At 44.7% G+C, this 24,655-nt stretch overlaps 1 protein-coding gene across 1 annotated transcript in view; it reads left to right on the top strand.

The window, feature by feature from the left end:
- The window catches only part of LOC130110425 (cohesin subunit SA-2), a 68,679-nt gene that overhangs the window by 13,331 nt on the left and 30,693 nt on the right, over positions 1-24,655 (top strand). Inside the window, exons 10-19 of the mRNA XM_056277525.1 lie at positions 317-396; positions 572-685; positions 9,507-9,606; positions 9,802-9,916; positions 10,001-10,104; positions 10,495-10,587; positions 10,837-10,929; positions 11,593-11,793; positions 13,615-13,682; positions 13,768-13,855. Coding sequence (XP_056133500.1) covers positions 317-396; positions 572-685; positions 9,507-9,606; positions 9,802-9,916; positions 10,001-10,104; positions 10,495-10,587; positions 10,837-10,929; positions 11,593-11,793; positions 13,615-13,682; positions 13,768-13,855 — 1,056 coding nt within the window. The remainder of the gene's footprint in view (positions 1-316; positions 397-571; positions 686-9,506; positions 9,607-9,801; positions 9,917-10,000; positions 10,105-10,494; positions 10,588-10,836; positions 10,930-11,592; positions 11,794-13,614; positions 13,683-13,767; positions 13,856-24,655) is intronic.

Raw genomic sequence — 24,655 nt, 5'->3', positions numbered from 1 at the left:
TCTATCTTTTGCCTCACCTTTTTAATGTCTTATTGTATGTAATCTCCCTAAATTTGTTCCTCCATTCTCCTCATTCCTGTGGATTTCCATGGTTTCTTCCTTTGTCCAGCTGCCTGTTTCCATCTGAATTTTAATCTGCTAATTATGCATGGTTATTAATCTCTTCTCAAATAGATGAAAACCCTCCTAAGCCCCATGTGTTGCAGCAGATAAATGTCTGTTTATGCTATGTTTTGGCTCCTTTACATCCTTCATTTTGTCTATTCCTTTTGTTGTGTGCGTGCTTGCATGTCTTTGTGTGTTCATGTATATTCAGGGGAGGATACTGGCTATGGTTCTTGACAAGGATCCAGACGTAGCAGTGGAAGTCATCCATTTGTTGCTGCTCATTCAACAGTGAGTCTTTAATGGCTTCTCTGGTCTACTGTAAGCCTGCAGTGGTACGTGAATACAATTCAAGTCAATTCAAGTGAACATGAGCCTACCAGTTTATATATAAAAAACATAACTCCAAACTCTTTTATTGTTTTCAGTTTCTTTGTCTAACCTATGTTTGTGTTTGTGTGCCGAGGTATGATAGAGAAGAGGAGTGTCTGAGTGAAGAGGAGTGCTCTAACATCTACCCTCTAGTGTTTGTCTCACACCATGGGCTGGCTTCTGCTGCTGGTGCTTTCTTCTACAGCAAGTATGCCTCAATCCTTCCTCCTCTTCTGAGCTTGCAGTATATTATGTCATCTGTTTTTCACCTCTCTGCATAAACAGGTATTGTTTTATTTTTTCATTTGGGTGCTACATAAGTCAAGATCTATTTTGATTATTTTGCACAAACCAGCTGGACTTTAATGACAAACATTCACCATACAATTCATAAACATACCAACTACCAAGGGCCACCTAGAGGCATTCTGAATTGGTAATGAGGGCCACCCAACATAGGAAATTGGTACAAACCTTCTGGGGTGGAGAAACCTATCGATTCTTTCAACTCTGGCAACAGGGAAATCTGCCAGTAACCCTTGGTTAATCCAGTTTTGTTTAAAAAGGGAACAGAGCCTACCCTATCCAGAAGATCGTTGACACAGGGCATCAGGGAGGCATCAAATTGTGACACTATATTCACCCACAGGAGTCCATACAAAACTGTGTTGTCCCATAACACTTAGGCACTAATACGATGGGACCATGGGTCAGCAACCTTTTGGATGTCCTGTGCCACTTAAAAAAAAATAATCACAGACCCGAGTGTCAGTTCATTTTCATAATGAGCATTTATCTATTTATTTACTGCTGTTGCTTATCTACCCGTCTAGATTGTGCATGCCAAAAAATATGCTCTCTACACACATACACAACACACACACTCTTTATTATTTGTGCAAATGTATGAAAATTAGTAGGACAAAAAAGAAAATTAATTAAATCTTACCGATATAGTCTTTACAGGGCTCCAGACTAACTTTTTCCACTAGGAGCACTGGTGCTCCTTACTGAAAATTTCTGGAGCACCAGCACAAAATTTAGGAGCACCACTTAAATCGACACGCAACACAACACATTGATATTTTTCCATCTTAACTGTATTACTGATAAATGCTTTGGTAATAAATAGATCACTTACAGAAAGAACAATATGCTGTTTTATTTTAAATGTCACAAAATGAGGTAGTGCTTAAGAGCAAATAAATAAATATATATAAAAACGTTAAATAAAATGTAAACTTTAAAGTGCTTTTTGTAAACATAGGCACCAAATATTACATTTATAAATGTAAACATAAGGTATGTGGTCAGTAACATTACTGTCATTACAGCACAAGAACCACAACAAAACAAGTAAACACTGAACTCACGCTGTATGCCTCTCCTCTCCTTCCCTTCCCTTTAGTTTAGAGCACATCCCCCTGAGGGCCACTAGGAGGCTCTAAGGGCCAACCTTTGTAATTGGGCCTTCTAGCTCTTTTACCCTGACTGAACCACATCTGTACAGCCTCCTTGGCATCAAACTCCTCCAAGCTAGTTCCCTCAAGACTTATTCTAATCAAGTCCTCCACTGTGTCCCCAGTTGATGGAAGGCGTTTTTGGTGGCATCATAGATTTCTTCAATAAAAACGACATATCTGTAATTGCAACACCAAAACCACCAGACAGTTACAGTCTCTCCCCCCTTGCCATCACACTTATGAACAGTTAACTCACTGTGGCACTGCAATAACCCTGGAACAGTAAAATACTCACTGTACTTAAAAATATTTTAGTAATAAATTGCAATAAATATGTCACTCACGTATCTGAACAAGCTGTATTATACTGTACTTAACCACTTACTTACTATAAAGTAACGCTTTTTTACATTATTAACATCACTCCTTCACTTCTTTGCACTATATCCTGTTTACATTTCACATAAATGGTTTCACCAGTACTATATAGTCATTCCTAGTGTATATTTCTGAAGATTGTGTGTTCTGTTTGCGAGTACAGTGAGCCAAACCGCAGTCAAATTCCTTACATACCTTGAGCATTTCCATGCTGAACTTCCACATGGCCAATCAAAACATTCACTGGCCCTCCTTGCTGCAGGATCCGTGCATCTTGCATTTCTTCGTTGACACATCCATGTCACCATCAATCATGAATGAGAGATACACGGAGTCTGCTATTTTTTTGCCTGTCTTCTTTTTAAGTGTATCGGCTATCACTCCAATAAACTGGGCATATGCCATGTCGTTGCTGTATGTGGGATAATTTTAACTCCATTCTTTTTTAATAAATTTATGTAACTCTTGAATTTTTTGAATGGTAGCTCTTTTTTGGCGATGTAGTACGCTGTATTGAATTTTATTTCCATTTCGGCCTCTCCTGCAGAACGATTTGCAGATGCCTGCCTTGCAAATGTCGTTTGCAGAGATGCTGAACTTCCAGCTGTGCACCTGCCCCTCCGCAGTTTGTGTTTCAGGCTGTTGTTGTGCTTAAAGATGGTGTCGTGCTTGAACATAGCAGTGCCAGTCGAGGGGCCAGCAAACTTGGTCTCCCCGCAAAAGTTGGCCCACACTGAGAACAATACATATTGTACATGGTGCCTTTTTCTTTGCTAAATCGCAGCCATGGATATTACACAAGCCATTTCTGGCGAAAGAAATTCGTCTTTGCCTTTTTCACATGACCTGCTGCTTCCTTGTCTGAACTGTCATCAGTTTTGGTCAGTGGAACAAGAGGAAGGTCTGAAGGATGGTCTTTTCTTTCTATTCTTTTTTTTTTTATAAATTTATTTCTAGTTTTTCCCCTTATCCCACCCGATTAACCCAATGGCATATGGCCAGAACTCTTGTCGAATAACTCCCCTGGCTCACGTTTCTACAGGAAGGAGATAGTCGTAACACTAGCTTCCTTCAAACTCATGTCGGCTGCTCTCGCCATTTTACACGCTGAAGCCTCGCATGAATTGCAGTACCCTCAGGCCGCGAAGGAGACGTAGGGAGAATGCTTTTGGTTGCTTGGCTGCAGGCGCCTGGATGGGCCAGAGAGGTCGCTAGAGAACGACGAGTCCCCGAACACTACACCGATCTACACCCACTATCCCTTGGGTAAGGGTGGCCTAATGAATGCCTTACCCCATGGATGCCCTGACCGGTTACGGCGAGTCTGGGATACGAACCTCCCAGCCACACGACGAGCGGGTTGCAAGAACGGCGGGTTATTCCGCTCGGCCATCAGAGCGGCGAGGGTCTTTTCTTTTAAAAAAACAAATTGATAGTTCATTTCACAGCGAGGGTAAGTCCTACTGAGTGGCGACTAGTATGCCGCGCACGATTCCCCCCCCTCCCCCCCAATGCTGCTTTGTTTTGGTCATGTCACAAGAGCCTCACAGTAACTCCTCTCTTACACGTGTACACACACACACCTATGCCAAGCCCACTCATTTACACACAAGTTCTCCTCTTACTGGTTTTCACATTATTAAAAAAACATTAAGTTGCAAGTCGCACCAGTGCGCCTAGGTTTAAAATTTACTCCCACTGAGTGGCCACGCCCCTTGTGGAATGAGCCCTTAAATCCTGAGAGGGCTGAAAGCCCAGCTTTAGATCAGTGATCTAGTCTCCACAATCTGGTGGGACAACCTTTGGTGAGACATTGGCTTACTTTTATGGGGAGTGGCCCATGACACAAATGGCTGATCCTGAGTCCTGCTGTTGTACTCGCATACATATGATAAAGGCACAGCAACACCACTTTCACCTCAGGCGACTGAAGAAGTTCGGCATGGGGCCCAAGATTCTACAGGCCTTCTACAGAGGCACAACCGAGAGCGTCCTGACTGGATGCATCACCGCCTGGCATGGGAACTGTACTGCTCACAACCACAAAATGCTGCGGATGGCCCAGGACATCAGTGGATGTGAGTTTCACTCCATCCAGGACATATACACTGCTCAAAAAAAAAAAGGGAACACCTAAAAACACAATATAGACCTCGATGAATGAAATATTTCAGCTGAAAATCTTTATTTATTAGACAGAGGAACGTGTTTAGAGCAAAATAACCTAAGAATGATCAATGGAAATCAAAATCATTAGCCCATTAAGGTCTGGATTCAGAATCCTACTCAAAAATCAAAGTGGAAAATGAGAACATAGGCTGATCCAACTTCTGTGGAAATTCTTCAAGACGATTCAAAATGAGGCTCAGTAGTGTGTGGCCTCCACGTGCCTGTATGCACTCCCTACAACGTCTGGGCATGCTCCTGATGAGACGACGGATGGTCTCCTGAGGGATCTCCTCCCAGACCTGGCTCAGGGCATCGGTCAACTCCTGGACAGTCTGTGGTGCAACATCGCGTTGGCGGATGGTACGAGACATGATGTCCCAGAGGTGCTCGATTGGATTCAGGTCTGGGGAACGTGCAGGCCAGTCCATAGCATCAATGCCCTCGACATACAGGAACTGCTGACACACTCTGGCCACATGAGGACGAGCATTGTCATGCATGAGCAGGAACCCAGGGCCCACTGCACCAGCATATGGTCTGACAATGGGTCTGAGGATCTCATCCCGGTACCTAATGGCAGTCATGGTACCTCTGGCTAGCACGTAGAGGTCTGTGCGGCCCTCCAAGGATATGCCTCCCCAGACCATCACTGACCCACCGGTCATGCTGGAGGATGTTGCAGGCAGCAGAACGTTCTCCACAGCGTCTCCAGACTCTCACGTCTGTCACGTGTTCAGTGTGAACCTGCTCTCATCTGTGAAGAGCACAGGGCGCCAATGGCGAATCTGCCAACCAAGATGTTCTCTGGCAAAGGTCAATCGGGCTGCACGGTGTTGGGCTGTGAGCACAGGCCCCAATTGTGGACGTCGGGCCCTCATACCACCCTCATGCATTCTGTTTCTCACTGTTTGAGCAGAAACCTGCACATTAGTGGCCTGTTGAAGGTCGTTTTGTAGGGCTCCGGCAGTGCTCCTCCTGTTCCTCCTTGCACAAAGGACCAGATAGCGGTCCTGCTGCGGGGCTGTTGTCCTCCTGCGGCCCCCTCCACGTCTCCTGGTGTACTGGCCTGTCTCCTGGTACCTCCTCCATGCTCTGGACACTGTGCTGGGAGACACATCAAATCTTCTTGCCACAGCACGCATTGATGTGCCATCCTGGATGAGCTGCACTACCTGAGCAACTTCTGTAGGTTGCAGATACCGCCTCATGCCACCTCTAGTGGTGGGGGCACTAGCAAAACGATAAACTAACCAAAGATCGGCCAGAAAAGATGAGGACAGGCAAATGGTCTGTGGCCACCACCTGCAAATCCATTCCTTTTATAGGGGTTGTCTTGCAAATTGTCTAATTTCCACCAGGTGGAAATTAGACAATTTACCAAAAGGTGAAATTGATTCACAAATCAGTGTTGCTTCCTAACTGGACAGGTTTATCTCAAAAGTGTGATTGACTTGGAGCTACATTGCATTGCTTATGTGTTCCCTTTATTTTTTTGAGCAGTATATATATATGTATATATATATATATATATATATATATAAAACGGACGTGTGTCAGCAAAGTCCATAGGATTAGCAAAGATCCCAGCCACCCCAACTATGGACTGTTCCAGCTGCTACCGTTATGCAAGCGGTACCGCAGCCTCAAAGCCCAGACCAATAGGCTCAGAACAGCTTTTTCCACCAAGCAACCAGGCTTTTGAACAAAGACATTAAAGACAATAACTAATCCTATTGCCGTACTGACCTATGATCTTCAGCGGATCAGTTTATACACACACACGCACACACACACACGTAGCTTGGCATACACAAATATGCAAACTACACACACATGCACATTTATTAAGGCAGAGCCTACATACACACAGCACCTTACGTACACCGCACACTTATTTATTATAATTACTGCATTTTGTTTTGTTGTTATTTTATTACTGTTGTTGCTGCAGTGTTGAGGAGCCGAAACACAAGAATTTTACTCTCTTGTACTTGTATAATGAGACATAACAATAAAGGATCTTGAAACTTGATAAACAGAGCTTGCACCGGGCCTCGTGTGTTAAGCTTCTGCTTCTCCACTGAGGAGAATGGAGGTAGGTGAAAAGCCAAAAGCTCTGCTGTGGGACATCTGTAGGCTGACTCCACCACCTTAGGCAAAAAAGCTGGATTGGGTCACAGGCAGACCTTGTTCAGCCCTGGGGAAAACTGCAGGCAGGAAGGGTGGATGGACAAAGCCTATAAGTCGCTCACCCACTTTATTGTGGTCAAAGCTAAGAGCAATACTGTTACTGGCCGACAGGTCCCATGGAGGAACCAGGGGCCTGGAAACCAAGCACAGCCTTGTACAGCACCATGTGAGGAGCACAGGACAAAGTTGTTCACCACGCAGATCTCATGCCAGAGTACAGGGTCAGGAGACCAAGTGTCCAGCTGTCGGCCCATATCCTAGCAGTGTCATAGCATTCAGAGCACACTGCTGCATATTTGTACATCCTCTGGAAAACGGAGGCAGTGAGGCGTTCCATTTTGCTAGGCAGAGAAATGTTGGTGGAAGCTGAGAGAGAACAGTGATTAGGGTGGAGGTAATAAGCCACTGAAGGCTCCACCACTGGAGGTTTGGTCCTGTGGATCTCCAGCTTGGAGTAGCTCTTGGTGAGAAGTTCAAAGAAAGTTGAATCAGTTCATCTGGATACGTTTATTGACAGAAATGTTGTATGCAGTTGAACTGATTCCTGGATTATTGAGCATGCATAAAGACGTCTTGGTGAGAAGCTTACTCTTAAACAGACTGGACCAGTAATGGTTCAATTCCTTCATGCAAGAGGGTACTGCTGACAGAAATTGTTTTGATGGTGGTTGGGAACAGCGTCGGATGCACTGGGGACTCTGGACTGTTGGACAGGGAAGGTGGAGTCATCTTCCTCATCTTCCATCTCATCTATGTTGAGGTCAGAGTTAGCATCACCGTCTGCATCCTTGCAACCCGGTTCCCCCTCGAGGAGTTACTCAAAAATTAGAGGCAGGTCTGGGGATTCAGCTTCCATCATGTCTGCCCAACTTGATGTGGTAAGTGGCTGATTGGCACTGGTTGCAGCTTTTGAGGTGGCTCCTGACAGGCATGGGTCCTGGTTGTTGGCCACTGCCACACTCGGCCCAGGATCTTTTCTGGCATTGACACGCGATGGGAGTATGACTGGGGGTCAGCCAGCGATGCTTGAGCATGTTTAGCGCCCATGTAAGCTGTGCACATGGGGTGAGGGTCCCTGCCCGAGATTGATGCCCCGCATGATGTGGGGCACAGGTGGGATGCAGCCTCTTTAATCGTCGCTTCTGACCCTTTGGCGGGAGTAGTGGCCGAAGACATGGTGCCTGGAAAAGAAGAAAATTGTATAAAGATTTACCTGCACTAGGTGTGCCACAATGCATTAGTTTGTCGGTCAGTAGCGCTAGCACACATGGTTTAGCCCAAGCTAACTGTGTACCTAAGTCTACTCGTCATGACATGTTAACAGAACTGTGGGTGCTCTACTCAGCTAGCAAACTAATGCTAACCTGAACCCTGATAGGCTGCGTGTTACAGTGAGCCTGAGAATATAAACTTACACAGTCACCAGCTAAAATACAGGTTAACTGGAGGAACAACATACCTTGACATGGGCACTGCTCTGAATTTTCCTGTGTAACAGTTAAGTACACTTCTTGCAAAAGACTAACAAGCAAATCCAGACTAAAGTCAGGAACTGGATTCGGCGACGTAATCCTTGACAGGTCGCCTGTAAACTGTTGAGCAGCTATCCATGCTAGCCTAGATTAGCTGAGGGGGCTTGTGTAGTTTCCACATGGGAAGAAAGTGAATGATTTGAGAGGGGTTGGTCAACTGTGGTAATATGAGGGGACATGCTCTGAGCTCAGTTCGACTTGTCTGTCACTGACAGACATGATGTCATTGGAGCTTCCGTAGTTGGTCACGCTGAGGCGATTCCCATAGCGAAACATCAAGCGATGTTAGAGAAATAACTATTTTTATTGTTTTTATTTTTATTATTTCCTTTTGACATTTCCTCTCCATTTAGCTGCATTGGTGTTCTATGGCGAGAACAGTATCAATGGAATGAGAGAATTTTTCTGGCCTTATTCCTTTGATCTTTCCAATTGCAGTTGCACAGCTGTTAATGTGAAATTATATGAATATCAAAAAAAGAGGTATTCTGTAACAACTCCTGGATCTGATCTTGGAATTGGATCAAGAGCTATTCTAGATCTCATAACAACAACCAAAAAATGTGTGTATTACACATATGTCCAGGTGGCGTGGCAGTCTATTCCGTTGCCTACCAACACCGGGATCGCTGGTTCGAATCCCCGTGTTGCATCCGGCTTGGTTGGGCGTCTCTACAGACACGATTGGCTGTGTCTGCGGGTGGGAAGCCGGATGTGGGCATGTGTCCTGATCGCTGCACTAGCGCCTCCTCTGGTCGGTCGGGGCACCTGTTCAGGGGGAATGGGGAACGGGGGGGGAATAGCGTGATCCTCCCACACGCTACATCCCCCTGGCGAAACTCCTCACTGTCAGGTGAAAAGAAGCGGCTGGCGACTCCACATGTATCGGAGGAGTCTTGTGGTAGTCTGCAGCCTTCCCTGGATCGGCAGAGGGGGTGGAGCAGAGATCGGGACAGCTCGGAAGAGTGGGGTAATTGGCCGGATACAATTGGGGAGAAAGGGGGGGGGGGCTAGTCCCTTATGTATAAAAAAAAATCAATATCAGACAGCAGTTATTTTTTCTGTAGTCACTGTTATGATTACAACGAGATCAACTGCTTTCCTTCTTTAGTCAAGCATTTAAGTGCCCCCAGCCAAATGAAATGGGGTCAGTCATTCCTTTACTGCCTGTAGTCTCCCAGTCATTCTCCCTGCTAGTCATTCCTTAGGCACTTTATTGGTACCAAGAAGACCAAAGTCAGCAAAGTGAAAAGTCTGAGGTGCAGTTACCCAGGATTCAAAACTGTTTGTTTTTCAGGCTAAAATCTATGATGGCCAGTGAATACCAGGAACTAGTCACAGGTGGCAATAAGGCAGCCTTCATCAATATGCTGATCTCCTTTTATATCCAGTGTCAGGTATTCTGTGAGTGTGTGTGTGTGTGTGTGTGTGCGTGTGTGTGTGTGTGCGTGCATGCGAAACCAAAAGAATGATTTAAGACGGAACTATTTTTAGACATTAATAGTATATCAAAATGTAAATTTTTTTTAAAAAACCTAGAAAGTGTTTTTTTTTTCGCAAACCTTTCTGTCTTTCTCTTTCTTCCACTGTAGTTTCATGATCATGGAGCATACCTGGTGGACAGTCTATGGGGGGTGGCAGGCTCCGAGCTTAGGGATTGGGAGACTATGACGTCACTCCTGCTGCATGAGAGTGAGGAGAAACAAGGTAAAACAAAGCACCACTGAAGCTATGTAACTTTTTCAGCCAATGGCTTTATTGTCTCTTTTCTGCTTCCTCTCTCTCTGTCAGGGTTGATTTATGAAGAGGAGGGTGTTCTAATAGAGCTGATGATGTGTGCCATCAGACAGGCAGCAGAGGCAAACCTGCCTGTTGGGAGAGCTCACGGCAAAAGGGTGAGTGAGGGCACACTTGCATGAATGCACCAATGTGCTTGGGGATGAATTTTACTTGTTCCAGTTCAGTTCTTGTTTTGGATCGAAGACCGGGTTGCAGCTCTATAAAATGTTCAATTTGGATACTTATCCCTTAGTCGTGCTAAACTTCAGCATTGGACATTTTGGTGGTTTTCAGTGAGAACTGGGCTAAAATGTTTTTTTAGTTTCAATTTCTCTTCCAGGGCTGTTCATTTTTTAGCTGCGGACCACCACTGTTTAATGAATACATAGGAAACACTGCACATATGTACACTGCATGCACTTTCTTTTCTTTTTTTAAAAATCTGACTGCTTGGTGTTTATGGTTGAAATGCCGGTGGATGCTCCATTGAATGGATGTGAGATTAGATCCTGAGTACAAAGGATAAGAAGACCCAGGCACAAGACAGGAGACGCATCACCACCCATTTCATCCCCTTGCTACCACAGCTATTAGCCAAGGTATACAGGAACTGCTCAGAGGTGGACGGGGTTTGAGCTGTACTGAATAAGTGGCTAAAGCAACTGAAATTTTATCCATAGTTTAAGTGTTATAGCAGTTTTTTGGGAATCCTTCTAATGGTAGATTGTCACTTTTTTTGAGACCAACAGTAATGCGGAATTGGTTTTTATCAACATTTTGTCTCAAAATATTTAAATCCCAGTCTTTTGGGGTTTGTTTTTTTCCCCTCTATATTCTACTGTCTTCAGTACTCTGCAGATGTAGAGAAGGTTTGCTTACTTTTGAAGGCTCCCCTCTACTTTGATCTGGAAACGTACAGCAGCAGTAGACGACTGGAGAAGGTAACGTATTCAGAACAGCGCCCCCTGGAACTGTTTTTGTCCCAGAACCTTTCAGCTTGGCTGATGCTTGGAACTATGATTGGCTAATAATGGGAGAATATTTAAAGATTTACTAAAAAAAAAAAAAACTTTTAGAAAACAGCTTTGCAGACATAAAATTCCAAAAAGTGTAGTACAGTTTTATTTTTCTAACTCTCAAGGCTAATAATCAAACTATAAAATTCTATTCACAATATGTAGAAATTACATATCTTACACTTGACATTGCAGTTTTTTGGGGGGGGGGTGTAATTCTAAAGATCAGATTTTATAAAATCATACATCTGTCTGTACTTGGCTTAAAAAATGGCTGTGTTCCCAGTTGCTGTATTTATTTGAACCTTTATCTGAATTAACAATTCTCACTCGCCCTCACTCTTTGCTTGTATGCATATTTGTTTTGGGATCACATCTGGCTAATGTAGAATTCCTTTTGCAATTTCAGGGAAAACATGGACACTTTCATATGTTGTTGATGATCTGATGGCAATGTTAAGATGCCTTGTTAATACATCCTAGAGTGACTAGATAATAAAAATGGCTTTGAAAGTTATTTTTTCTCTCTTAATTTCTCTCCCTCTCTCCTGCTCCTTTCTTGCTGCCTTTCTTGCAATTCTCTTCCAGTATCTGGACCTTCTGTTGTCCCAGATTTGCAGCATTGTGGAGAAACACACAGAGGCCAGCGTGCTGGAGGCCTGCACCCGCCTGGCTTGTGCCCTGTGCTCCAATAGCTTTACCTTCTCCGCCCGTGCCCAACGGGCATTTGGACAGCTGTTGGACTGCTTGACCGAGTGCTTCACTACCCACTTTAATGATGTGCTGCAGGTGGGTACTCACATAGTGAAGCACACACATGCAAAGCACAATCGACATACACTGATCAGCCAAAACATTAAAACCACCTGAGGCCACTGCCATCATGGAATACTGTTGCCATGAAGTGGCGCACTTGGTCTGCAACAATGTTTAGGTAAGTGGTACGTGTCAAAGTAACATCCACATGAATGCAAGCATCCAAGGTTTCACAGCAGAATATTGCTCAGAGCATCACACTGCCTCTGCCGGCTTGCCTTCTCCCCACAGTGCATCCTGGTGCCATCTCTTCCCCAGGTAAACGACACATGTGCACCCAGCTGTCCACATGATGTAAATAAAACATGATTCATCAGACCAGGCCACCTTCTTCTATTGCTCCATAGTCCAGTTCTGATGCTCACATGCCCTTTGTAGGCGCTTTTGGCAGTGGACGGGTCATCATAGGCCACTGAACCATCTGCGGCTACACAGCCCCATACACAGTAAGCTGCGATGCACTGTGTTCTGACACCTGTCTATCATAGCCATAGTTTGGTCCATCAACTTTTTCAGCAATTTGAGCTATCATAGCTCTTCTGTGGGATTGGACTAAACAGGCTAGCCTTCGCTCTCCATGCACACCAATGAGCCCCTGACCCTGTTGCCAGTTCACCGGTTGTCCCTCCTTGGACCACTTTTGGTAGGTACTGACCATTGCATACTGGGAACACCCTGCCCTTTTGGAGATGCTCTGACCCATATGTCTAGTTATCACAATGTGGCCTTTGTCAAAGTCACTCAGATCCTTACACTTGCCTATTTTTCCTGCTTCCAACACAACACATCAACTTCAAGAACTGACTGTTCACTTGCTGCCATTGTAATGAGATAATCAATGATATTTACGTCACCTGTCAGTGGTTTTAATGTTTTGGCTGATGTGTAAACATAGGCTCATATAGTGAATGGCAGTTGTAAAAGTTCACACTTCTGTCCTGTATCAGTACTGTGCATAGTGCACTATGAAACAGATATACACATATATGTATGCTCAGAGCTGTGTTGTAGTCGAGTCACTAAACCTCAAGTCTGAGTCGAGTCTCGAGTCCCCAGTGTTTGAGCCCGAGTCCCCAAAGAAGAGTCTGAGTCAATTCCCCATTACCTGAGTCCGAGTCCAGGTCATCAAGGTTGAGTCTGAGTCGAGTTCCAAGATGGGCTCCAGTGCTCCACCCTGGCACTGTAAAAAAGCTGACATACAAATAAAAAAGGTCTACATTAAATAAAGATGACACAGCTGTCACCATTTCAAAGGGAGTTTATTTACTTTGTGACACAGTAGCCAAACAAATGCACTTACAAGCATGTGCACACACACCAGTGTTGTAGTCGAGTCACTAATCCTCAAGTCGAGTGTCGAGTCCCCATAGTCCCAAGTCCGAGCCATCAGTGCTCAAGTCCAAGTCGAGTCACAAGTCCTGAAAATCAGGACTCTCTAGAACACTGGCTCAGAGTTATAGAGATGAACTATTACTGCATACACTTCTTTTCTGGAATGTTATTTGATAGAACGCCATGATTATATTACAGTACCTTATCAGTGCTATTTAGTGTTTCTCAACCAAAAGGTCACCAGACCATTTCTTGCAGGTTCTGACTACTGAACCTTGTTTCTTAATAATGCAATCTGTGCAGTGGGATTCTATTTGGGATTGGGATTTTAAGCTGTCCGATTACACGTGTAGTAGAATGAAAAACTTAGCCGGTCTGTCTGTTCCTCCGTCCATCTGTCTTCTGCAGAGATGTACTCAGGAACCTGAGACCCTTTAAGAGTGTTAATTTGTGTCCATTTAGGGTACTGCTGATGAAGATGAAATGTACAGTGCAGCCACTGCTTTTAAAAGGATTGCAGCTTTTAGCAGGTAAGAAATCATATTTGTGCATTTATTTATTTATGTGGTAGAGACCATTCTTCACAAAAGTGTCTCTCTCTGTCGGGGGGTTCAGTGCCAAGGACCTGACAAGCTTGGAGTTGTTTGACCCCTGCCTTCAGCTGCTGAAGAGAGGTGTGAAGTCCAGAGACTTTGACAAAGAGGTGTGTGCCTGTTTGCTCATGCACAAACACAATAGAGAAACGAATCTTCAATTGTGGGATGCATGTTTGGGTCCTTGTGTCAGCATGCATATACCTTTAGCAAGACACTGCATCCCTAGCACCGCTAGTATCGTTGTCCTGTTTCTGACTGCACTTTGACTTTCCTGAGGAGGGAGAGGGCATGTAAAAAGAAAAAACAGCTAATTAACTGATACTAACCCTAATGAAATGCTGGTTGAAGCTGCAGTAGGTAACATGAACATTCCAATGCAAATCTGCTGCCTCGTATCACTCAACTAAGCCCCTCCTACCAAATGACCTCCGCATTGATCTTCAGCCGCTTAGACTCGTGTGCAACCAGGGAATGTGAAAATGAGACTCGTGAAACTTGTATCGTAGTTGATAATCTATCAATTTAGAAAATTGTTTTTTTAGCGAATCTCTTTATATTGTTCATTTGAAGCAGCCATTTCAAATTAGTCTTTTTGATTTTCAGGGTTAGGGTTACAACCACAAGCGACCGGCAGGGCAGACAAGAATTAATCATGTACACATACATCTGCGTTTGTAGGACAGCCAATAGGAACACCCTCTCTCTGAAATCCCCCATGATTTGCTAAAATTTTCTGTCCCAGGCTAGATTTTCTAAAGCCTGAATACAGAGCCAAGAAGAGGTGCAGAAGTGTAGTTTTCTCTCAGACCACTTGAATTACAATATGCTGAAAGGTTATAGTAGAGTTTTTGTCCATCCATCCATTATCCAAACGGCTTATCCTGCTCTGAGTCGCAGGGATGCTGGAGCCTATCCCAGCAGTCATTGGGCGGCAGGCGGGGAGACACCCTGGACAGGCTGCCAGGCCATCACAGGGCCCGCACACACACACATTCGTACCTAGGGGCAATTTAGTACGGCCGATTCACCTGACTTAACATGTCTTTGGACTGTGGGGGAAACCAGAGCCCCCAGAGGAAACCCACACAGACACGGGGAGAACATGCAAACTCCACACAGAGGACGACCTGGGATGACCCACTAAGGTTGGACTACCCCGGGGCTCGAACCTAGGACCTTCTTGCTGTGAGGTGACCACGCTAACCACTGCGCCACCATGCTGCCAGTTTTTGTCCAATGACGCCAAAAAAAACAAAAACAAAACTGCCTACCCCAGCTTTAAATCTGATTTGCACCAAAAGTGTCTTCCCATTCAACCAGCAATTTTGGAATAGTACGACATCTATATATACTTATACAGTGCTGCTTGAAAGTTTGTGAACCCTCCAGACATGGTCACGGTTTTTGTAAAAAACATTAAAATAAGCTTATTACACATACATCCAAATCCCAATTTGTAAAGCACACCTTCCAAATAATGGACACACACACAAACAGATATATTTTCATTATTTAATTCAACAAAGGTGGTTTATTTCACAAAAACTGAAAATTTAACATGTGTAAAAGTATGTGAACCCTTGTATTAGTAGTTTGTGGCTCCTCCTTTTGCAGCCATTACTTCAACCAAACGTCTTCTGTAACCACTAACCAGTCTCTCGCATCTGCTTATGGGGATTTTTGCCCACTCCTCCTTGCAGAACTCTGCCAGTTGAGAGAGGTTGGAGGGACATCTGGTATGTACCAACTTCTTCAGGTCTCGCCACAACATTCCAATTGGATTAAGGTCCGGACTTTGACTGGGCCAATCCAGAGTACGAATCCTCTTTCTCTGAAGCCATTCCTTTGTAGTTTTGCTGGAATGCTTTGGGTCATTGTCTTGTTGCATAATCCATTTTCGTCCCAGCGTCAACTCCCTGACTGATGGCAGGAGATTCTGGTCAAGAATTTGTTGATATGCTGGAGAATTCATGGTTCCTTGGATAATATGGAGTCGTCCAGAAGCAGAAAAGCAGCCCCAGACCTTCACATTTCCACCACCATGCTTCACTGTTGGGAGGAGGTTCTTTTCTTCATATGCAGTGTTGGCTTTTCTGCAAACATGTTGGTTTTGATTGTGACCAAATAATTCTATTTTGGACTCATCTGTCCAGAGAATGGACTTCCAGAAGGCCTCTGGTTTGTCCAAGTGCTCTCTGGCAAAGTTGAAATGGGCAGCTTTGTTCTTTTTTGAGAGCAGAGGCTTCCTTCTAGCAACGCTCCCATGAATGTCATGGCTATTCAATTTTCGTCTGATTGTAGACGCATGCACATTTGTCCCAAATGCTACCAGAGAGGTCTGCAACTCTCTAGAGGTGCTGTGTGGGTTGGCCTTTACCTGATTTATTATTTTTCTGGTGCTTCTGGGTGATAGTTTTGATGGGCGTCCACTTCTAGGCAGAGTTGCTGTCATGTTGAAGGCCCTCCATTTGTAAATTATCTGTCTTACAGTGGATGGATGGAGCTGGAATCTTTTGGAGATGGTCTTATATCCCTCCCCAGACTGATGGGCTATCACTACCCTCTTCTTCATGTCCTCGGATATCTCCTTTGCTCTCGGCATTGTTGATTTGTATGGGACCACAGTGGTTTGGTTGGTTTCCTCTCTCTTTTAATTAGTGTAGGCCAAACCCATTCCCAAGGATGTCTCATTTAATTGGCCTGCTTAAATGATTAATTAAGCACCCAAATGTGTTTCACCTGAATCTGTTACCTGCTTGACTTAACCAATGCAGCTGGGGGTTCACTTACTTGTGCACATACACTAATTCCATGTTTCATGTAGTTTTTGGGCTACTTAAACAAGTCCCACTAAACAAGTACATGAAATTGATAAACATATATCTGACATTTCATACATAAAAACTGGTGATGATAAAATAAGAAAATCATGGTAAAACAACAGAAACATCTAAACTGCTCAAGGGGTTCACATACTTTCAAGCAGCACTGTATATATAAAAAGCGAGAATGTATGTTTGCATGTTCACTTAAAACTCCACAAATACTCAATTGTAGAATAACAAGAACGGTATCTTTAGAATCAGCACTTTCCAAAGATAGCACAGCTCGAAAAATAATTCAAAAACCATGTAAAAATTTTGATTTATTTGCGAAAGAGGCATTCCAGCGATGCTTTGTGGAGACTTCCAGCAAATCCTTCCAGTGGTCAAGGGAGGCACTACACCTAACATTGTCAATGCTAACCTGAAGGCACGCAACGTGGTTTACCCTGACGTGCTTGGGTACTGAGTGATTGATACACACATTGGCAAAGCTTGATGAATGGATTGAAAATTATGACATTTGATAATTTTTGTTAATAAGATTAGTTTATTTGAAATTTGTTTATCACATGTATCATGTCATAAATTATCCTATATTTCATCATTGGTTATATCGTAAAGATCAGATCGTGTTGGTTGTTTTGGTGAGAACATTTTCCCCCAGCAACGCTGGGTATCTCTGCTAGTGTGTGTATATATATTGCACCAGTTTATGATATTCATGGAACATTCGTGGTATTCAGAAGTCCTTTTTTGGGGGGGGGATACCCCCCCTTTTTCTCCCCAATTGCATCTGGCCAATTACCCCAACTCTTCCGAGCCGTCCCGGTCACTGCTCCACCCCTTCTGCCTATCCAGGGAGGGCTGCAGACTACCACATGCCTCCTTCGATACATGTGGAGTTGCGAGCCGCCTCTTTTCACCTGACCAGTGAGGAGTTTCGCCGGGGGGATGGAGCACTTGGGAGGATCACACTATTCCCCCCAATTCCCTCTCCGCCCTTAACAGACACCCTGACCGACGAGAGGCCCTAGTGCAGCGACCAGGGCACATACCCACATCCGGCTTCCCACCTGCAGACTCAGCCAATTGTGTTTGTAGGGACGCCTGACCAAGCCGGAGGTAACATGGAGATTCGAACCGGCGATCCCCATGTTGGTAGGCAGCGGAATAGACCACCACACTACCCGCCCCAGAAGTCCATTTTAGTCTGTAAAAATTCTGATAAAGTCTAAATATCTTGCATTCACCTTATATGATTAATAAACGATATGATTATAAAACGATTATTCCATGATGACTGGTAGGTAGGGGTGGGAATCTCTTGGCACCTCACGATTCGATTCCGAATCAGAGGGCTATGATGCAATTATTATTGTTTTATTTATTTATTTTTAGGGGGCTTTTTCTCCCTAATTGTACTTAGCCATTTACCCTATTTTCCAAGCCGTCCCGGTCACTGCTCTACCGCCTCTGCCAATCCGGGAAGGGCTGCAGACTACCACATGCCTCCTCCAATGCATGTGGAGTCGCCAGCCGCTTCTTTTCAACTGAGTGAGGAGTTTTGCCAGGCGGATGTAGCACGTGGGAGGCTCATGCTATTCCCCCCCAGTTTCCCCTCCCCCACGAACAGGCGCCCCGACCGACCAGAGGCGGCACTAGTGCAGTGACCAGGACCACATCCGCCTTCCCACCCACAGACAGCCAATTGTGTCTGTAGGGACGTCCGACTAAGCTGGAGGTAACAACGATGCAATTATAAAACGATTATTGATGCATCAACATTTTTTATTTCTATACATGATTTATTTATTCTCACTGTGTGACAGAGTAGGTAAAAGAAAAGAGTAGAAAAGTAGTTTTTTTTTTTGTTTTTTTTTAAGGAACGAGTACTTCTCCTGTTCCTTTTTAAAAACTGTACTACTCTTTACTTGGGTATATTTTAGAGCCAGTAATCGACTTTTTACTTCACTACATTTGCCATTTATACCTTCGTTACAAGTAGTCTGCTCAAAATGCGAGGATTAAAGGTCGGGGAGGGGCAAGAGCGCGCGAAGAGCACCCGTACTGCAGATGCCAAGTTGCCAAATAATCACCACCCGATGATAACGGCGCAACCAGAACAAGAAGCAGCTTCCAGCAACAATCCCTGGCCACACTTTTCATACCAAAATCTAAAAAAAGCAACAATTATATGATGAAGTGCTTGCTGTGCCTCCCGAAAAACATCGAGATCTCTGCTTTTAAAAACTCCTCTTCTAGCCTCCGCAAGCGCATCAAAGTTGCACATATTGTGAAAATGTAATTAGCTAGCTAATGTTAGCTATGTTAATTTTTCATGTGTCACGTTAATCTTTGATGTTATGATAATGACGTTAACATATAGCTTTATGCATGCTCAATAATCCAGGTGAGGAAATCACAAGAGCTGAATCAGTTCATCTGGACACGTTTCGTCACTCATCTAAATGACTGTCAGTCTCAGCTAACAGCAGTTTACCCCAACCTTATAAACAGACACAATACAAGCGATCTAAACTGGGACAGTTGCATAACAATCAAAACCAGTGATCTGCTTTAATAGCCCTGGCCATTAACGCGTGCTATCCTGTGAATAGCACACATTAATGGCCCACACACCCTAAAAATATTAAAATGAAAAGTAACGTGTACTTTGGGTAATTTATTAACCTGGTACTTTTTTACTTGAGTGGGTTTCTCAAATGATCATATTCACTTTTACTCCAGTCATTTTTTATGGGAGTAATTGCACTTTTACTTGAGTACAGATTTTCAGTACTCTGCCCATCCCTGCTGTGTGACTACTTGCTACTTTTAAAACATAGCATATTTATACTACTACTACTACTTTCGGCTGCTCCCGTTAGGGGTCGCCACAGCGGATCATCCGTTTCCATTTCTTCCTGTCTTCTGCGTCTTCCTCTGTCACACCAGCCACCTGCATGTCTTCCCTCACCACATCCATAAACCCTCTTTGGCCTTCCTCTTCTCCTCTTCCCTGGCAGCTCCATATTCAGCATCCTTCTCCCAATATACTCAGCATCTCTCCTCCACACATGTCCAAGCCATCTCAATCTTGCCTCTCTTGCTTTGTCTCCAAACCGTCCAACCTGAGCGGTCCCTCTAATATAATCGTTCCTAATCCTGTCCTTCTTCGTTACTCCCAGTGAAAATCTTAGCATCTTCAACTCTGCCACCTCCAGCTCCGCCTCCTGTCTTTTCGTCAGTGCCACTGTCTCCAAACCATATAACATAGCTGGTCTCACAACCATCTTGTAAACTTTCCCTTTAACTCTTGCTGATACCCTTCTGTCGCAAATCACTCCTGACACACTTCTCCACCCACTCCAACCTGCCTGCACTCTCTTTTTCACCTCTCTACTGCACTCCCCGTTACTTTGGACAGTTGACCCCAAGTATTTAAACTCGTGTGCCTTTGTCACCTCCACTCCTTGCATCCTGACCATTCCACTGTCCTCTCTCTCATTCACGCATAGGTATTCCGTCTTGCTCCTACTGACTTTCCTCTTCTCTCCAGTGCATACCTCCACCTCTCCAGGCTCTCCTCAACCTGCACCCTACTCTCGCTACAGATCACAATGTCATCCGCGAACATCATCGTCCATGGAGACTCCTGCCTGATCTTGTCCGTCAACCTGTCCATCACCATTGCAAACAAGAAAGGGCTCAGAGCCGATCCTTGATGTAATCCCACCTCCACCTTGAACCCATCTGTCATTCCAACCGCACACCTCACCATTGTCACACTTCCCTCATACGTATCCTGCACCACTCCTACATACTTCTCTGCAACTCCTGACTTCCTCATACAATACCACACCTCCTCTCTCGGCACTCTGTCATATGCTTTCTCTAAATCTACAAAGACACAATGCAACTCTTTCTGGCCTTCTCTATACTTCTCAATCAACATTCTCAAAGCAAACATCGCATCTGTGGTGCTCTTTCGTGGCATGAAACCATACTGCTGCTCGCTGATCGTCACCTCTCCTCTTAACCTAGCTTCTATTACTCTTTCCCAAATCTTCATGCTGTGGCTGATCAACTTTATACCTCTGTAGTTGTTACAGTTCTGCACATCGCCCTTGTTCTTGAAAATCGGTACCAGTATGCTTCTTCTCCACTCCTCAGGCATCCTCTCACTTTCCAGGATTGTGTTAAACAATCTAGTTAAAAACTCCACTGCCATCTCTCCTAAACATCTCCATGCCTCCACAGGTATGTCATCAGGACCAACTGCCTTTCCATTCTTCATCGTCTTCATAGCTGCCCTCACTTCCTCCTTGCTAATCCGCTGAACTTCCTGATTCACTATCCCTACATCATCCAACCTTCTCTCTCTCTCATTTTCTTCATTCATCAGCCCCTCAAAGTATTCCTTCCACCTTCTTAGCACACTCTCCTCACTTGTCAGCACATTTCCATCTCTATCCTTGATCGCCCTAACTTGCTGCACATCCTTTGCAGCTTGGTCCCTCTGTCTAGCCAATCGGTACAAGTCCTTTTCTCCTTCCTTAGTGTCTAATCTGTCATACAACTCACCATACGCCTTTTCCTTTGCCTTTGCCACCTCTCTCTTTGCTTTACGCTGCATCTCCTTGTACTCCTGTCTACTTTCTTCATCTCTCTGACTATCCCACTTCTTCTTTGCCAACCTTTTCCTCTGTATAATTTGCTGTACTTCCTCATTCCACCACCAAGTCTCCTTGTCTTCCTTCCTCTGTACTGATGACACACCAAGTACCTTCCTAGCTGTCTCCCTAACTATTTCTGCAGTGGTTTTCCAGCCATCTGGCAACTCTTCACTACCACCCAGTGCCTGTCTTAACTCCTGCCTGAACTCCACACAACAGTCTTCCTTCTTCGGCTGTGTCTTCACTCGCTTCCTCTTCTTGGTCTCCAAAGTCATCCTACAGACCACCATCCGATGCTGCCTAGCTACGCTCTCCCCTGTCACCACCTTGCAGTCTCCAATCCCTTTTAGATGGCGCCTTCTACATAAGATATAGTCCACCTGTGTGCACTTTCCTCCACTCTTGTACGTCACCCTGTGTTCCTCCCTCTTCTTGAAATATGTATTCACCACAGCCATTTCCATCCTTTTCGCAAAATCGACCACCATCTGTCCTTCCACATTTCTCTTCTTGACTCCATACCTTCCCATCACCTCCTCATCACCTCTGTTCCCTTCACCAACATGTCCATTGAAGTCCGCTCCAATCACCACTCTCTCCTCCTTGGGTACCCTCTCCACCATGTCGTCCAACTCATTCCAGAATTCTTCTTTTTCATCCATCTCACACCCAACTTGCGGGGCATATGCGCTGATAACATTCAGCAATAAACCTTCAATTTCCAGCTTCATACTCATCACTCTGTCTGACACTCTCTTCACTTCCAGCACGCTCTTGACATACTCTTCCTTCAGAATTACCCCTACCCCATTTCTCCTCCCATTCACACCATGGTAGAAGAGTTTGAACCCACCTCCGATACTCCTGGCCTTACTCCCCTTCCACCTGGTCTCTTGCACACACAGTATGCCTACCTTTCTTCTTTCCATCATGTCAGCCAGCTCTCTCCCTTTACCAGTCATAGTGCCAACATTCAAAGTTCCAACTCTCAGCTCCACATGCCTACCCTTCCTCCTCTCTAGCTGCCTCTGGACATGCTTTCCCCCTCTCCTTCTCCTTCGTCCAACAGTAGCATAGTTTCCACCGACACCCTGCTGGTTAACAGTACCAGTGGCGGTTGTTGGTAACCCGGGCCTCGACCGATCCGGTATGTAAGTCTTATTTATGATCCGCATATTTGATTTGGCAAAGATTTTACGCCGGATGCCCTTCCTGACGCAACCCTCCCCATTTGTCCGGGCTTGGGACCGGCACTAAGGATGCACTGGCTTGTGCATCCTCAGTGGCTGGGTTAGCATATTTATAATGATCCATAATTAAAATAAACAGATGAATTTACTTCCGTCATCTTTTATGAATATAGTAACATAGAAGAGATGTGTCAACTGAAAGGTCATGTTTCCCAGCATTGCAAAGAACCAGCAAGAAAAGAAACAAGTGTGCCTGTAGTAGCATCCTCGCTGTAAATTAACACGGGCTTGAGCAAGACTTCAGCAATCACTTGATAACGTAAAAAGCTGCCCCTGGCTCCGGTTCCGCCACCGAGAGAATGGCAGCCTAATTTTCAAGCTCCCCAGCGGTTTTGAGAAATAACCCCAAAAACTTAAGTTCTGTTAACCCTTGTGAAGTTTTTGTCGAACAATGAAGAAAAAGGGTAATACTAGACGTAGGACAATGATGGAAAACGACCCCAAAGTGAGACGAGGCAGCCGAAGTAGCTCCCCAAACTCATCTCCGCCACATGGCGAAGACGGCCCCGAAGTTAGCCTGCGATGTATTCTCAACAAACTCCGGGAGTTCAGAAGAGACCACAAGGCACAGCTCTCTGACATTAAACAAGAACTAACAAAAACAAACGCGAGACTGGACGAGGCAGAGGGGAGAATTAACGAAATGGAGCCTGTGCTTCAAGCCACATCAACGCTAATCAAGCGGCTAATACAGCGCCAGGCTAACCTGGAAGCTAGGCTGATAGACCAGGAGGGTCGAGCGCGGAGAGATCATTTAAGGGTTTACGGAATACCCGAAGATAAAGAGGGCACCAATATGGTTGGCTTTATAGACGACTTATTTAAAAGAGTGCTGGACCTTCCCCGTGACAGAGACCTTGGAATTGAGCGGGCACACCAGGCATTAGCACCGAAGCCCAACGGCCCGCAGGCAAAGCGCCGATCTATAGTGGTCAAGTTCGGGAGTTATCGGATGAAAGAGGAGGTGCTCCGGAGAGCCTGGCAAAAAAAATAAGCGTTCTGCAACAATGTCCGCTTTTACGTCGACAATGACGTAAAAGTGCTTAAGAAACGTCGTGAATATGCCGAAGCCAAGGAAGTTTTGAAAGAAAAACAAATAAAGTTCCTGCATAGATGCGGGTCCTCTACGACGACGGCACCCGGTTATACAAGGATGCTACGGAGGCAATGAGGGATATGGCTTCACGAGGATTCCCAGTGTCTGTGGTGAGTCACCCGCCTCTCCGTATCAAGAAGCGGTCAGGCTCCTGTCTACCTGGCAGGTGGCGGGGAGACGGCGCGACCGGGGTGTAGATCAAGAACTCAACTCAGCCGAAGACGGCACACAGCCCAAGAAAAACCTCCGCTCTCAATATAAAGAAAATCTCCAGAAATTCAGAAGGCGATCCCCCGCAACAGGAGACTGATGGTCTACAGTTTTGGCCCAAATGCAGATAAGTTTGATCTGATTTCTGAGCGCTGTGCCTCACCATGGTTATTTACATAGCTACATAGTATAAATCCTACAGTTCGATTTTCTAACGAATTAAAAGAGTCGGGACTTATTAATTGGCGAACTGTTCACAATTTGTTTTGTTTTTTCTTCTCTCCATAATCTCACTATTATTTACAACTTTATTTGGACATTGGCTAGCATGCGGCCACACCTTAGGGCCCCACCTCTGTTGCAACGTGGGACATTCCCTTATGGGGGCTTTGACTTTAAAAAGCCCCGTAAGGCTCTTTTGAAACGAGCCTCAACATCGGAAACAACTGTTAATAACTGTTTCGGTAGTTTTTCGTTAAAAAATTTTTTGACTTGGTTCTTGTTTTATGTTTGTTCCCTGGGAGAGATATTTTTGTTGTACAAATCTAATGCCAGTAGAGACATCAGGAGAGGTTTATTTGTGGTAACCGATGTAGGAGACTATGAATAAGCAAGTCCTTAAAGTTATTTCATTTAATGTGAATGGGATTTTAAACCCAGCTAAGAGAAGTCAAATACTGTCAAAAATGAAAAGGGAAAATGCACAGACAGTGCTCCTGTAAGAGACGCATCTCACTTCATCAGAACATGAAAAACTAAAAAGAATGGGGTTTTCGAGGGTGTATTATTCATCCTATAAATCAGGTCATAGAAGAGGCGTAGCAATTTTAATATCACAAAAGTACCATTT

This window comes from Lampris incognitus, chromosome 1 (assembly GCF_029633865.1).
Source record: "Lampris incognitus isolate fLamInc1 chromosome 1, fLamInc1.hap2, whole genome shotgun sequence".
NCBI classification, from domain to species: domain Eukaryota; kingdom Metazoa; phylum Chordata; class Actinopteri; order Lampriformes; family Lampridae; genus Lampris; species Lampris incognitus.
Note: the sequence above shows the minus strand (reverse complement) of the source record. Positions and strands in the feature narration are given on the sequence as shown.